Raw genomic sequence first — 13,732 nt, 5'->3', positions numbered from 1 at the left:
GGTGGGTGTCAAAGTGGTTCCATCCACTCTTGTAGGTGGTAGCTTTTCACACCTAACAGATAGGTCTTGTGGGTGTATTGGTTAGCCGTTGTCAATGCCTTCATCTTCCAATACGCCCCCTCACGCTATTGTGTCCTTCCATGAGGCCCTGTGGCATAAGTGAGAGTAAAAATTACTCCTAGCCGGTAAGCCATTGCTTTATACTCCAGTCTTAATGTTGGATGTAGGGCACACTCCGTCTTCTATCGATAGCGTGTCTATCGGCATTGCTCTGAAGTGTCCACCACCGTGTTCCTCTACAAGGCAACGACTCTCAGGTGGTAGGAGACATAAAAGTCATTACGGGGGGGTGTCATGGTTTCCCATCCGTGATATTTTTTTATAGGGTATCCTCCATCATGGTTTCACAACCGTGATATTTTTTTACAAGGTATTAAGTTCCTTTGTCATGGTTTCCCAACCGCGATATTTTTTGACAGGGCCCATCATGGTTTCCCAACTGTGATATTTTTTTACGGAGTCAAATAAATGATTGTACGAGGCCTCCTCTTCTTCAATAATAATGTCCCCAAAGAGACATAATAACAGCAACTGTATATAATACGACCATCTTCCAACACATATAACACGAATCAAGTAATTAACTTTGTAAAAGAACCCATGAAATAATCCGATATAAAAATTTCTTCGTTGATGCACAAGCTTCATCTTTTGTGCTCCCCCTTTTTTGAATATTTTGGTCACATAAACTTATCCACAACATAAGGAATAAAATACATCTTTCATGTACTTCTTCTACTTTTCTACCTCAAACTGGGAGGTAATGGCAGTGATCCCAACTTGAACTAAATATCATAGATGTAGTAATAAGCCAAAATAGCATAAATATATAAATAAGCCCTCAAACCAGGGAGAAGTGAGATATTTTCTTGATATATCAACTCAAAAAGTGATGCAAAGCAATTGGCATAAATTCGGATTTTTCAATACAACAGAATACCAACATGACTTTTGATTCTTCCAATTCGAATATATCTTTCAATATAGATCAGATTGACATGAATTGTTTTCCTTTTGGAAGTAGACTTAAATACCTTTCATCCAAGTATAACTTATTTTCATAAAATATAATTATCAGAAGATAAATAATCTGATTTATTTCAGACTCTGTCATTTGGCCGAACTAAGTATTGTTTCTCTTATTTTTCCTGAATGACCATTGACTCTTCCAAGATCAATATCTCCTTATAAAAAAATCATACCGAGAATTTGTTGAATAGGTAAGAAAATAGACTTACATATCTTTCTTTTGATATATAATTCTCCATATAAAGTCTATTTCTTGGTAGCATAAAATATCTCGGAAGTTGAGGCTTTTTGCTGCCATTCAAACCTCTTTTTCAATCTGACCTTTGCTGCTTCAAATATCGATTTCTCTTTGTAGACAACTCAGATAAAAAATTGGTTGAATGGGAAAAAGAATAGACTTACAAATATTTCTTTTGATATATATTTCTTCATATAAAGTCTAGATCTTGATATAAAAAAATACCTCGGAATCTGAAGATTATTGTTGTTGCTCGAACCTTTTTGTAATCTGGCATTCCCTAATTCAAATATCGATATATTTCTGTAAATAACTCCGATTGGAACAAATCGTTTTTCTTTGGAAACTAGACTCAAATATCTTTCCGTCAATATATAATTTACAATATGAAAAACTCCGTATAGAGGTAAAAACGAAAAGAAATCTACGGGCATAGGGACTGAAAAAAATAACTGCGAACCTAGACTTAGGGTTTAGGGTTTAGAGAAAAGGATTACATTACCTCCGTGAGTTGTCTGATACCATGTTGAATTTATGGAAAATTGAAATACTTTATTGACATCAATAACTTGTTGTAATCAGAGTATATGAACCTTTATTTATAATAAAGGAAGGTAATATAGTCCAATTACAATAAAACTACCCTTGTCCTAATTACACCTAAACTCTAACACTTAAAGATGAGTCCTAACATAATTAAATAACACAATATAGATAAAAGACAAACATAACTCAAACTAAAACTCTTCTTTGACGTGACCATAACATAAGATACTTTTGTGAATCCTTCTTGATCTTCCAATTGATGTGATAAGGATGTCGGTTCATAGTAATCATAGTGGGTCCTATTTCTTATGGGTTTGGGCCTTCCTTGGTCAAGTGACCCATATTATAATAATCTTAGATATATGGGTCTTCCTTGGTAGTGTGAATTGGAGTTTATATTCCAATATGTTGAGAACGTTCAGCCGAGGAAAGCTTTTCTAGTTCTGTTTATCTTGATCTTCATTGATCTCTGGTCCAAGCATCCGCGTTGTATTTGAATTATTAAACAGTTGAGCCTCTTCCATGATAAGGAATACCCTAAAAGCGTTAAGTTCCACCGATGAAGAAGATTGAACACCATTAATTGCAACGGACCTACAGACAGTAAAAGCTAAAGAGATTCAACAGCTTCGAGGAACTGTAATTCATTACAGGACGCTGATAGTACCAGACAAATGATCTGATTTTAAAATGAATTTGTAAAAGTTAAAAGACTCGAGGATAAGGAGTTCCAGATTTCCCTCAGGCGGCAATTCAAATTGGCTTCAGAATGATTGTAACCGTCGACCTTCAATTCGGGGTATATGATGAGATCTGGTTGATTTCGTTCATCATCCTCACAGCCTCTCTCACTGTCGCACAAAAGATGAGGGTTACGTTGGGCATTTGAAAGTGAGGTTTCTCAATTTTAACTGTGTCACCCCTCTTGAGAAAATGAAAATGCCTGCCTCATGATGCCACCCTTCCGCTTCCTCCACCGCGCCAGACTCCGATGAAAGCGTCTTCCTTGCGCTTCCTCGTTAGGGGCGCTAAGGTCTGCAACTTCTCGTTGCGACAATGGTGACAACTTAGCGAATGACCGAGAAATCGTGGATAACAGAGAGAGAGAGACTAAGCAATAGAAGGCAACAATATGGCCTTTTCTCTACACATTGCTTGTTCCATTCTCTTCTTCTCTCTCTCCTATTCCGTCTCTTCCTTAAACTCCGATGGCTTCTCGCTTCTCGCCCTCAAGGAAGCTATCACTTTCGACCCACATCACTCTCTTTCCTCCTGGAAAGAGTCTGACAGAACCCCTTGCAGCTGGGCTGGCATCTCCTGCAGTTCAGGCCGAGTCTCTGAGATCTCTCTTCCAAACAAGGGGCTTGCCGGCTATATCCCCTCCGAGCTCGGTTTTCTGCTTTCCCTACGGCACCTTTCTCTCCGAAACAACAACTTTTCAAATCCTATTCCTTCTGGCCTCTTTAGTACCTCCTCTCTCATTTCACTGGATTTGTCTCTTAACTTCCTTTCGGGAAAAATCTCACCCGAGATCAAAGTTTTAAAAAATCTAACACATCTTGACCTGTCTTCCAATCTGCTAAATGGTTCCCTTCCTGGTGCTCTAACCGAGCTAACCTCGCTTTCTGGATCATTGAATCTCTCCTACAACCACTTCAGTGGTCAAGTCCCGGAGTCTTTTGGCAAGTTTAGGGTTTCGGTGAGTCTCGATCTGCGACACAACAACCTTAGTGGTCCGATACCGCAGTTCGGTTCCTTGTTAAACCAGGGGCCAACAGCTTTCATGGGAAATCCTTACCTCTGTGGCTTCCCCTTACAGAACCCATGCCCAAGCCCTGAAAACACTAAAGCCCCTCTAAACCCTCTAAACCTCAAAGACCCAGGAACTCTGAACCCTAGCTTTGACAATCCCACTTCTAGCCAAAATGATTCAAAGAAGGCGCTGTTGATGCCGATACTCTGTGGAGTCGTCTTCATCGCGGGGTCGCTCGTCGCTTCCGTATGGATATTCCGGAAGAAATGGGCCTTCACAGAGGGCAAAACTGAAAAAGAGAGAAACAGGATTGACATCGGATGCGAGAGAGAGGAGGGGTTGAACGGGGAGTTTCATGTGTTGGATGAGGGTTTCAAGTTAGAGCTGGAGGAACTTCTGAGAGCTTCGGCTCATGTGGTTGGGAAAAGCCGTATTGGCATTGTTTACAAGGTGGTCGTCGGAAAAGGCATTTCGGTGGCAGTGAGAAGGCTGAGCGAAGGCTCAGGAGGGTTGTCCCTGAGTTTAAAGGAGTTCGAAGCGGAGGTGGAAGCGATAGCCAGGGCAAGCCACCCGAATATCGTCCGGTTAAGGGCGTATTATTACGCCAGCGACGAAAAGCTGCTCGTCTCGGATTACATCTCCAATGGCACTTTGCGTTCTGCATTACACGGTAATGTATTTCTTCGCCTCCTTGCCTTCCGTCACAATCTCCTGGATTTTCCATTTCATTGTGGGTTTTACTTGGTGTTTGTGGTTTCACTGTCCCGTGGGAAGAAGCGTCTCTTGCCTTATCCCTGTGATTCTTCCTCCCACGTAATCATCGGGTAGGAGTTGCAGACGTTGAATCTAAGCTGAACCACCGTCTAGTCAAAGTCTCTAATAATTCAAACCAGCATATAATTCTTCAATGCCTTGATGATGGGGACGAGCCAAATCCAGATACCACGAATGGCGGATGGCAATACACTTGACTGGAACGATGTAATGAACCAAGTATTAAAATTTGGTATTTTTCCAAAATTGGGACTGTTCGCACGAACACTCCATTGAATTTCTCTGTCTGAGTATAGCTCGGTTTGTCTATTTTGACGATGACGATTCGGTTTGGAAGCTCGTTTTGGTTGGTTCTGTATGTGCAAAGAGCCAAGAATGCTTTTCCTTTCTGAGCTCTGGTCCCTATCCTCGATCTTTAGTCATTTACTCATTCTGCCTATTTCGGCTTTTGTGATTCGTCTCTTTCACTTTACAGTGTGATTTTTCAGCCATATAATGGGGATCTTCATGCGTAAAATACATACAGAGCGCCCCTGAGCCTTGATATTTCGATCCTCTTTTCTGAATCCTGTTCTCGAAACAAGATTTTGCACTTTGCAATTTTACTCAATCTGGGAACAAACTTTTTACTGTTTTCAATTCTACCCAGCTAATGCTTCTATTTGGTTTTGTGATGCAGGTGGATCTGTGAGTTCATCACCCGCCTTGGCCTGGGCTGTGAGATTAAATATCGCACAGGGTGCAGCAAGGGGTCTTGCTTACATCCACGAGTCTGGCCCTCGGAAGTATGTCCATGGAAACGTAAAATCCTCAAAAATCCTTCTTGACGAGGACTTTCAGCCTTACGTTTCCGGTTTCGGCATTGGCCGATTGGTCTATAGTACCTTTAAAGCTTCCGATTCATTCTCCGGGAAGCAAAATGCTACCCCGTTTATGTCCTCTTCTTCCGCCTGCTATCTTGCTCCTGAGATTCGAGGACTGGAGCTGCGACCCACACAGAAGTGTGATGTCTATGCATTTGGAATTGTACTGCTGGAGATCCTAACTGGCCGACTGCCGGATCCGCAGTCGGAATCAAATGACGGGGAGCTGGAGGTCTTCGTCAGGCAAGCTTTTAAAGAAGAACGTCCATTATCCGAGATTGTAGATCGATCACTGCTGCACGAGGTTTATGCAAAGAAGCAAGTGCTTGCAGTGTTTCATATTGCCCTTGGCTGTACAGAAGCGAAACCAGAGATGAGGCCGAGGATGAGGGCGGTGTCTGATTGTCTAGGTCGGGTTGGCTGCCATTAATTGGATTTTTTTCCCGTTTTTCTCTGCGACAAACTGATGCAGTTGCAAGATCTTGGTAGTTCGAACTTGACGTGAGGAATTTTGTCATGTCTGGAGTCCAGATTTGAACCTAAAAGTGCATTTGCCAATCTTTGTTTGTAATCGGGAAAAAGTTCCTGCCATAACAATCACTAATACGACCCCGAAGAAAATTGTTACTTGATCTCGTGAAATCGCACGTGCATAATTTATGAATGGCTCAGATTTAATCTCTGTCGTTGTTTGGCACTCTCGTCTTTGGAGGAACTATACGGCTGAGATGGAGGGAGAGCCCAACAAGTCGCGGGAAGGCGGTTGGTGATCGCCGATTCAGGGTAGGGTACTGGCGATTGAGGTTTTATGATTGATTTTATCTGCTCTGTCGTTGGATCTGCACTTCTATTCCCGTCCAAATCCTCATAAATCTAGAATTTCGATCCCATCATTTCATATCGCGATAAATAACTAGGGTTTGCTTGAAATTCCCGTTTTTCTGTAATTACAGGCATCCGGTTGAAGGGTTTCCTGACCGTTCTCGGTTTTCTGCTTGAACAACTCGGGAAGGTGAATTACGATACAATTTGCTCATCAACACGAGGTATGAGAAAGCCATTGGAAAAGATTTCTTGCTTAAATGTGGTGTCGGGGTTTTGTTGGATTTGCTGGACCAGATATATTTAGGGATCGATAGGGTGCGGGAACTTTTGGCGATCGCCAATTTCTGAAGCGCGAGTCCAAATTACCTTTTCGTGTTATCAATTATCAGGGTTTGAGGGATTTTATTTTTCTGTCGTTGCTGTACGGCTTCATGTGTATTTGTTATATCATAGTTTCTTCTGCTTATTGTTAAATAGGTTTATCATCCTTGTTAGCCTTTTTTTTTTTTTTTTCTCCTGATTTGGGGCTTAAGAAATGCAGCAATATCACGGTCTGCTGATGAGTGGCTCAATTCAAGGCGGTGGTGTTCAGAAAGTTATTTTGTTCAACAGCAAACTTTGTGGCAGAGTGGACAGCACGTATCACGCTAATTGACTTCCGGATCCCCGTATTGGTTCTGTAATGGATAGAGGAATTGGTTCTGGTCTTTTTGTTAACGATGGCTCATTCATGGAAAGATTTAAGCAGCTTCAAGAAGAGAAGCAACAGAAGGACGCAGCAGTAGAAGACTCCAAATCTGGCGCTCATATTAATTCATCTGGCTTTTTAAGGCCCAATGCTGCCATTAGCAAGACTGTGTTGAGCCCAAAAACAAGTGATATTCGAAAATCTACACCGTCTGCCTCGAATGGGAAGCTTGCGTTCAGTTTGAAACAAAAGTCGAAGCTTACAGTAGCCCCTGTCAAGTTAGCTGCAGAGGAAGATGAAATTGAAGGGGATGGAGGAAGTGTGGCAACTGTTGCTCCAGTAAAACGGCAGAAATTGGATCAATCTGATACTTCTGAGCAACCATCAGAACAAGTGGATGTTGGTAATTACTGCTTGTGCGAATATTCTTTGATTGGGCAGGCTGGTTTATCATCTAGATGGAACTTCTCTTGCTTATATTTTTATTGATATTATTTTACTGTTAATACTCTAAAAGTGGTACTTGATCTAGATATCCTCTACTTGAGAGTTTTATTCTGCACCTTGTCTATAAGCTTCTGGATTTCACTGATGGCATGTCAGTGTAAGCTGTTGATGATAAAACAGTAAAAAGAGGAAATCATTATATACTTATTTGTTAGCCAGTTAATCAGTCCTTTTTTTCTGAACCAAACTATGCCTATAAAATGATGAACATATTTTTTCTGCTCTATTTTTGGTGGATTACCGATTCAAGAATATACCTTCTCAACTCTTTTAGTGTCTCTTTTCCTTCCATTCCTTGTTGTTTTCAGTCCATGGGTAACCGTGTATCATGATTTGCAGTTAAATAATCTCATGCAAAATAAATTTCTGTTTAGTTGAACATTCTGACTGTAAAACATATTTCCTTTATGGTGTGTTAGAAGTCATCGTCTTCCATGGGTTGTACCTGATCATTGAATCTTATATAGCTTGACAAGTTATGAAAATTCATAAGGAATCTGTCTCTCATCTTGTAAAATGCTATGAACAAATCTTGAGAGTTTTGTCTCATGAATGCAGCTAGTGTCTTAAGTCTCTCTCAACTTTGGTGGAAAAAGATGTTGAATGAAAGACATCGAAAAATGTGGCAAGGCCTGCTACATAGAGTAAATTTGCATTCTGTTTGTTCATGCTCTTGGTATTAATCAGTTATTTAAGTGACATGCAGCACCTCCTACCCCCACTGATCCTGCAGTGAAGAAAGTTGCAGACAAGTTAGCAAATTTTGTGGCAAAAAATGGAAGGCAGTTTGAGCATGTCACTCGTCAAAGAAATCCTGGAGATACACCTTTCAAGTATGTATGTTTTAATTCATCATGGTAGACCTAGTTTTTGGTCTTGTGAATTTAATACTATGTGGCTACTTGTCGATTGTTAAGGTGTGGAGATACCATCCATGCATCATTTATTTGCTGATTCTTGAAATATGCTATTTGACTGTATAAGGTTTGGTTGGATTAAAATTTGAAAGCTCTTTTACTTTTGATAGAATTATTTCTTTCTCAAAAAAAAAGGAAAAAAACAAAGAAGAAAACGGAAAGATAGAATTTTGCTTTCATAATTAGAAGAACAGATTGACAAAGTGAATCCAAGCACTGCTTTTATTGATTGGTGGTAATTATTGGAATCTATTGAACCAGAGCCTCTGCCTGTCCAGGATTGTTGACAAATGCTTGTTCGTTTTTACTTTTGATCTGATGAGTTGCTATTCCCTTTTATTTATCTCAACTTTATTTTTCTCTCCTCAAAAAAGAATTTTGGTTTCACTGTTTATCGTACAAGTCATACTCTAAGAAATCAAAAAGTCCTACTATTGAGATTCTTTTACTTGGGTGTGTTTTCTGTGATAGACTAACATTTGTCATTCATATTCAAAGAAGACCTAAGGAAAATCTCTGCCTCATGCTTTGTTCTTCTTCATCATGGGTCTCTTGGGTTCTTTTTGACTCATGTATTTTATATAAGCTTGCTCCAATTTGAATTGCTATCTATCCTGAATTGCTTTTGATTGGAATCTTACGTTGCAGGTTTTTATTTGATACCGGCTGTTCAGATTATAAGTACTATGAGAATCGTCTTATTGAAGAGGAAAAGATTCTGGAAGAAACAAAGGATTCTCAGTCATCTCGCACTGGTTTGTATATTATTCTGCCTTATACAAGCAAGTTGTGCGTCTGAGTATGTATATAATAAAAAAGTTGAAATCAATTAAAAGCCAAGAGGCCAGGGCAAACAAAACACAAGGCCAAGCTATGAGGGTTGATCAAAACATTGAGAGATTGATGATCAGCCCTCTCTTTGATGAGCATGTTGGCTAAACCATTGGCACTTACATGACATCATCTGCATAGCTTAGTATGTGCTTTGTTAGATAAAAAAATTCATAAAAGATGCTCCAATGCCTCCAAGGAGTTTCTAGAGAATCTTTGCACCAGCTGATTGCTGCTTTGGAGTTGCCTTCAACTTCCAATGGAACTGAGAAGTGAGTGTGATAGAGCCTGAAACCATTGAGAACTGCATTAATTTTAGTAGACACTGAGTACATTTGGTCCTGAAAAAATAAGGGCTACTGACCCTTCATGCCATTTGAAAGCACCTCCAAACCTCGTTGGACCTGAATTTTCCCAGGAACAGCCATTGGTTGTTTGCTTGTTTTTTAAAATGTCTAATACACATAGACACACACTACTCGATATTCCTGGTGAGACTTGAACCAAGACCCCACACTAACCCCCATTGAGCCAAAGGTCCATTCCACAGAACACCATCAAAGTTAAGTTTGATATTCTCCTGAGCAGGGGGACCAGGCCCTGATTCTAAGCTATCTAGAGGAAGAGAGATGGACCACGAGTTTTCAGCTATTCCTTATCAATCCCCTAGTGATATTGTTGATTCTGATAGACTGCATACCCATCTAATAACCTGCTGATTTATGTCTTCAACCATCTTTACGAAAGTTGTGCTCTAGTTATTGAAGTGCCTACCATTCCTTTCCATCTATAATTTCAAGGAATCTAAGCAAGTTATAATTTGATCTACTATTTCATGAAACTTCCAAAACGTTCTAGAGATAATGCCATGCAATGGCTTCTAATTCATCTGTTGAGTACGTCTCGGGAGTAAGAACCTTTTGGATTTATGTAGGAAGAAGCAAAATGAGAAGGCAAGACATGGTAGGGGTTCATTTAATATGAAGTTTGAACCACTTAGTGGGGCTTGGGAACCATTTTTATGTGACCATTTTACCAAGTCCCCTATCTCAAGTATTACATTACTATTAATCTCAAGAGAGCTTATAATCTTAAAACTCTAGAAGAATAATTATCTCATAGAATTAAAGAACCTGATTGCCCATGAACTACTATGCTTTTAATTGCCTTGGCTTTATTTGTATTTCTCCCTAAACCATAAAGTCTCTTTGTTTCAGCATCTGCCAGCACTTCATACTCTAGGACATCAAGTAGTTCGCAAAGGGGTCCTCCTCAAAACTTTAATTATCAGACACCAGCGTCTGCTTTATACGAGACCATTGACGAAGGCGAATCTTCTTTGAATTCAGCCCATAGTGCAGCAAGTATGACCTCCTCACACAATAGCTTAATATGTTTCTTCTTTTCTTTAGCTGGATTTGCTGTCTTTTTTGTTTGTTGAATCACAAAATTGAATTTCATTCTGAAGGTAATTTCATTTTCTTGAAAGGTGAATCAAAAGCTTCTTCAACTACAGATTCTTTAGCCATGATGGAATTCTACATGAAAAAAGCTGCTCAGGAAGAGCGAAGAAGACAGCCTAAACAGTCCAAGGATGAAATGCCACCACCTGCTTCTCTTCAAGGTGTTGTTTCTGTTTTTATCTTTCATGGATTTTTGGTTTTTGAGTTTTCTTCATTTAAAAAAAAAAAAAAAACGTTTTTGAGTTTTCTTATTTCCATGCTAGGATTTAAGATGAAAATGTAGTTTTTGAGTCTTATCCATTGTTGAGAAGAACCTTGTTTCTGCTAGGAATTTCCTTGTCTGTTTTGTCTTACTAAGGGGAAAATTCTGCTTTTGTTGGGTCTTTGCAGCTTCTGGTAAGAGGGGTCATCATATGGGTGACTACATACCCCTGGAGGAGCTTGACAAGTTCTTATCTACCTGCAATGATGTTGCTGCTCAGAAAGCTGCTAGGGAAGCTGCTGAAAAGGCTAAAATCCAAGCTGATAATGTTGGGCACAAGCTTCTCTCAAAAATGGGCTGGAAAGAGGGTAACATATTCTTTTCTATTCATTTTTTAGTATTATTTGTGGGATAATTTTTTTTTGTCATTATCATAGGAACATTATTGCCAGACCCAGAGAGGAATTGGGTTCAACCAGAACTAGACCCCTAAATTGAAAGACCCAATGAGGTGATAAAACGAGCTGACCTGGCTGGTTCATTTGGTTTGACTGCTGACAGCCTTTCCCCTAAACCTTAAAACTGTTTTCCCTTTTGTTTGATTACGTAGAGACAGGGAGGATCACCCTCTCCATCAGTAATAGAGGGAGGTGCCCCCTCCCCTTCCTCTCTGACCAGTATCAAAGAAATAGGGGCAGGGTTGGGTGGTGACCATTTATTTTTTTGATAACAGGGTGGTGACCCCTTCCTCCCCAGCCTTTCTGTTCTACCTGCAGACAGCAAGAGGGGGGGGGGGGGGGGGGAGGTGATAAAACGAGCTGACCTGGCTGGTTCATTTGGTTTGACTGCTGACAGCCTTTCCCCTAAACCTTAAAACTGTTTTCCCTTTTGTTTGATTACGTAGAGACAGGGAGGATCACCCTCTCCATCAGTAATAGAGGGAGGTGCCCCCTCCCCTTCCTCTCTGACCAGTATCAAAGAAATAGGGGCAGGGTTGGGTGGAGACCATTTATTTTTTTGATAACAGGGTGGTGACCCCTTCCTCCCCAGCCTTTCTGTTCTACCTGCAGACAGCAAGAGGGGGGGGGGGGGGAGGGGGGGGGAGGGGATTGGCCTTTCTATTCTACCTGCAGACAGAAAGGGGGAGGGTTGGCCTTCCTATTCTACCTGCAGACAGAAAAGGGGAGGGTGGCCAAGCATCTATTCTTCATCCTCTATTTTTTAGTTTTTATTTTATTTTATTTATGACATCATCATTGTATCATCCAGTTGAAGTACCAGTTTTTTTTTGCAGAATTGGTCAAACTGGATGAGGCCTCTTTCTCGGTCAATGAGAAACAACATTGCATAGAAATATATGCGGATTTTGTTTTTTTTTTGTTCTTTGCAAAGATTGTGGTTGCTTTCAATCTGGTTTACGGACACACGTTGTTATCCTATATATCCATAAATAATTTTTTGTCGACATCCTTACCTAAATTTTTTTGTTATTAGGTGAGGGGCTTGGGAGTTCCAGAAGTGGTCGTGCTGATCCAGTCATGGCTGGAAATGTGAAGTTGAATAATTTAGGAGTGGGAGCTGAACACCCTGGTGAAGTTACACCAGAAGATGACATTTATGAGCAGTATAAGAAGCGCATGATGCTTGGTTACCGCTACAGACCAAATCCACTTGTATGAATTGTTTGTCCCCTCATACTCCAGCCTGCTCTGTGATGTTGTAGTTGTTGTAGATATCCTGTTAACTGTCTATGCTATCCCAAGTTATGGTGGCTTAATGGAATTTGACGCTCACTCTGTAATGCCATTTCATCTATGCAGAACAATCCCAGAAAAGCTTATTATTGAGAGGCATGCCGTTGAAGGCGTCTGCAAAGGGTCCTGGTGAAACATGGAAGAGACTGTATGTTGGATGCCAAGAAGGGTTAGAATGATTTCATCTTGTAAGACAAGAGGTTGGTGTATTATGCATCTTGGTTTTGATGGCGAGGTGATTACTCATCTTTGTTCTTGTGATGTCTTTCCCTTATTGGAACGAATTAGTCACGATGACCTTGTAATCAGTGCTCACTGTGTAAAAGACAAATCTTTTCCTTGATCCTTGAATTCTCCGCAGCAGCCAGTGATTCGAATGGAGGATGCGCATTTCTTTCTTTAATCATATCAGAACTCGGCTGAGACGATGTCCTGGTTCCGACCAAATGGGTACCTCAGAAACCCACACTCAACTGCAGACATAGTAATAAAAAAGGCATGAAATCTTGGAAAGATTACCAAAACATATAGAGGAAAAAAGAGTTACTTTGAACTATATAATGTAGCATATAGTAGTATATTTTAGATGTTCATAATATTTTTGAATTGGCTTCTTAGTTTTGAAAGATGTTTATTCAGCGAAAAGAAAAAAACTTGAAATTTAAGGTAGTCATTGTAATTTAGAGACTTTCTAAGCTATGACTTGTTGATTTGTTGGCTTGTGTGCTCAAGAGGAGGTTGAATTGGGTATGAAACCGTTCTTATGATCACCATAGACTTCCTAGATATCCGTGCCTATCTCCGTGATTTCTCCACCGACCTCGAATGAACTGTGCTGAACTTTTATAATTATGGTGGTCAGTTTCAATCTCTAATAACTTGGACGAAAAGGAGACGGAGCAAGCTTAGCTGCCCTCGTGTTCACAGAGGAGAGAAGCGATGGAAGACGCAAAACCGAGAGACCGAAAGAGACTGACGCAGCTTCTTAATTATGCGTGGAAACCAGAACGCCTCCCTAATTCTGGTGGCTATTTGTAATCGGAACCGGATGACTCGGATCGCAGTAAGTCTATTAAAGCTTTGTCTCTTCCCTGTTTAGTTTCCCACCATTGCTGTCGGTATCTGGCGATTCCTTTTACTGTGTGTGGGGGGGTTGAGCACAATGATTCTCCGGCCGGAATTAGGAGTTAGGACGGAGCTGTTCCATCAGAAAATTTCAACGACCTAGTGACAATCGCGTCGTGGCCGGAGTGGAGAGATCGTGGATCCAGCTGCTTCACCA

At 40.5% G+C, this 13,732-nt stretch overlaps 2 protein-coding genes across 3 annotated transcripts; both read left to right on the top strand.

Moving 5' to 3' along the window:
• Positions 1–3,005: 3,005 nt before the first annotated feature.
• On the top strand, positions 3,006–5,895 carry LOC137936214 (receptor protein kinase-like protein ZAR1). Its single transcript, XM_068780783.1, has 2 exons — positions 3,006–4,296; positions 5,080–5,895. The coding sequence occupies exons 1-2, from the start codon at positions 3,006–3,008 to the stop codon at positions 5,691–5,693; spliced, it is 1,905 nt and encodes a 634-aa protein (XP_068636884.1). The 3' UTR covers positions 5,694–5,895.
• A 65-nt stretch (positions 5,896–5,960) lies between these two features.
• LOC137936855 (SURP and G-patch domain-containing protein 1-like protein) lies at positions 5,961–12,853 on the top strand. Of its 2 annotated transcripts, XM_068781779.1 has the most exons (10): positions 5,961–6,046; positions 6,217–6,309; positions 6,630–7,179; positions 7,990–8,116; positions 8,849–8,955; positions 10,249–10,395; positions 10,521–10,655; positions 10,885–11,064; positions 12,191–12,369; positions 12,517–12,853. In XM_068781779.1, the coding sequence occupies exons 3-10, from the start codon at positions 6,771–6,773 to the stop codon at positions 12,541–12,543; spliced, it is 1,311 nt and encodes a 436-aa protein (XP_068637880.1). In that variant the 5' UTR covers positions 5,961–6,046; positions 6,217–6,309; positions 6,630–6,770; the 3' UTR covers positions 12,544–12,853. The 2 variants fall into 2 exon arrangements, with proteins under 2 accessions (XP_068637880.1, XP_068637881.1); XM_068781780.1 differs by lacking the exon at positions 5,961–6,046 and having other exon boundaries at positions 6,102–6,309; positions 6,622–7,179.
• The last annotated feature ends 879 nt before the right edge of the window (positions 12,854–13,732 follow it).

This window comes from Aristolochia californica, unplaced genomic scaffold, assembly GCF_029961685.1.
Source record: "Aristolochia californica isolate CCGP_79_NKW_82.1479 unplaced genomic scaffold, dmAriCali1.0.hap1 SCAF_7, whole genome shotgun sequence".
In the NCBI taxonomy this organism is placed as follows: Eukaryota; Viridiplantae; Streptophyta; class Magnoliopsida; order Piperales; family Aristolochiaceae; genus Aristolochia; species Aristolochia californica.
The sequence above is the reverse complement of the archived record's forward strand: the minus strand, read 5'-3'. Positions and strand labels throughout refer to the sequence as shown.

What these genes read in the sequence shown, in the direction of transcription:
- LOC137936214 (XM_068780783.1), top strand. Translation starts at nt 3,006, where the DNA reads ATGGCCTTTTCTCTACACATTGCTTGTTCCATTCTCTTCTTCTCTCTC. An exon ending in TTTGCGTTCTGCATTACACG is followed by an intron (nt 4,297 to 5,079) that starts GTAATGTATTTC and finishes TTTGTGATGCAG; the next exon opens with GTGGATCTGTGAGTTCATCA.
- LOC137936855 (XM_068781779.1), top strand. Translation starts at nt 6,771, where the DNA reads ATGGATAGAGGAATTGGTTCTGGTCTTTTTGTTAACGATGGCTCATTC. An exon ending in TTCTCAGTCATCTCGCACTG is followed by an intron (nt 8,956 to 10,248) that starts GTTTGTATATTA and finishes TCTTTGTTTCAG; the next exon opens with CATCTGCCAGCACTTCATAC. An exon ending in TTCAGCCCATAGTGCAGCAA is followed by an intron (nt 10,396 to 10,520) that starts GTATGACCTCCT and finishes TTTTCTTGAAAG; the next exon opens with GTGAATCAAAAGCTTCTTCA.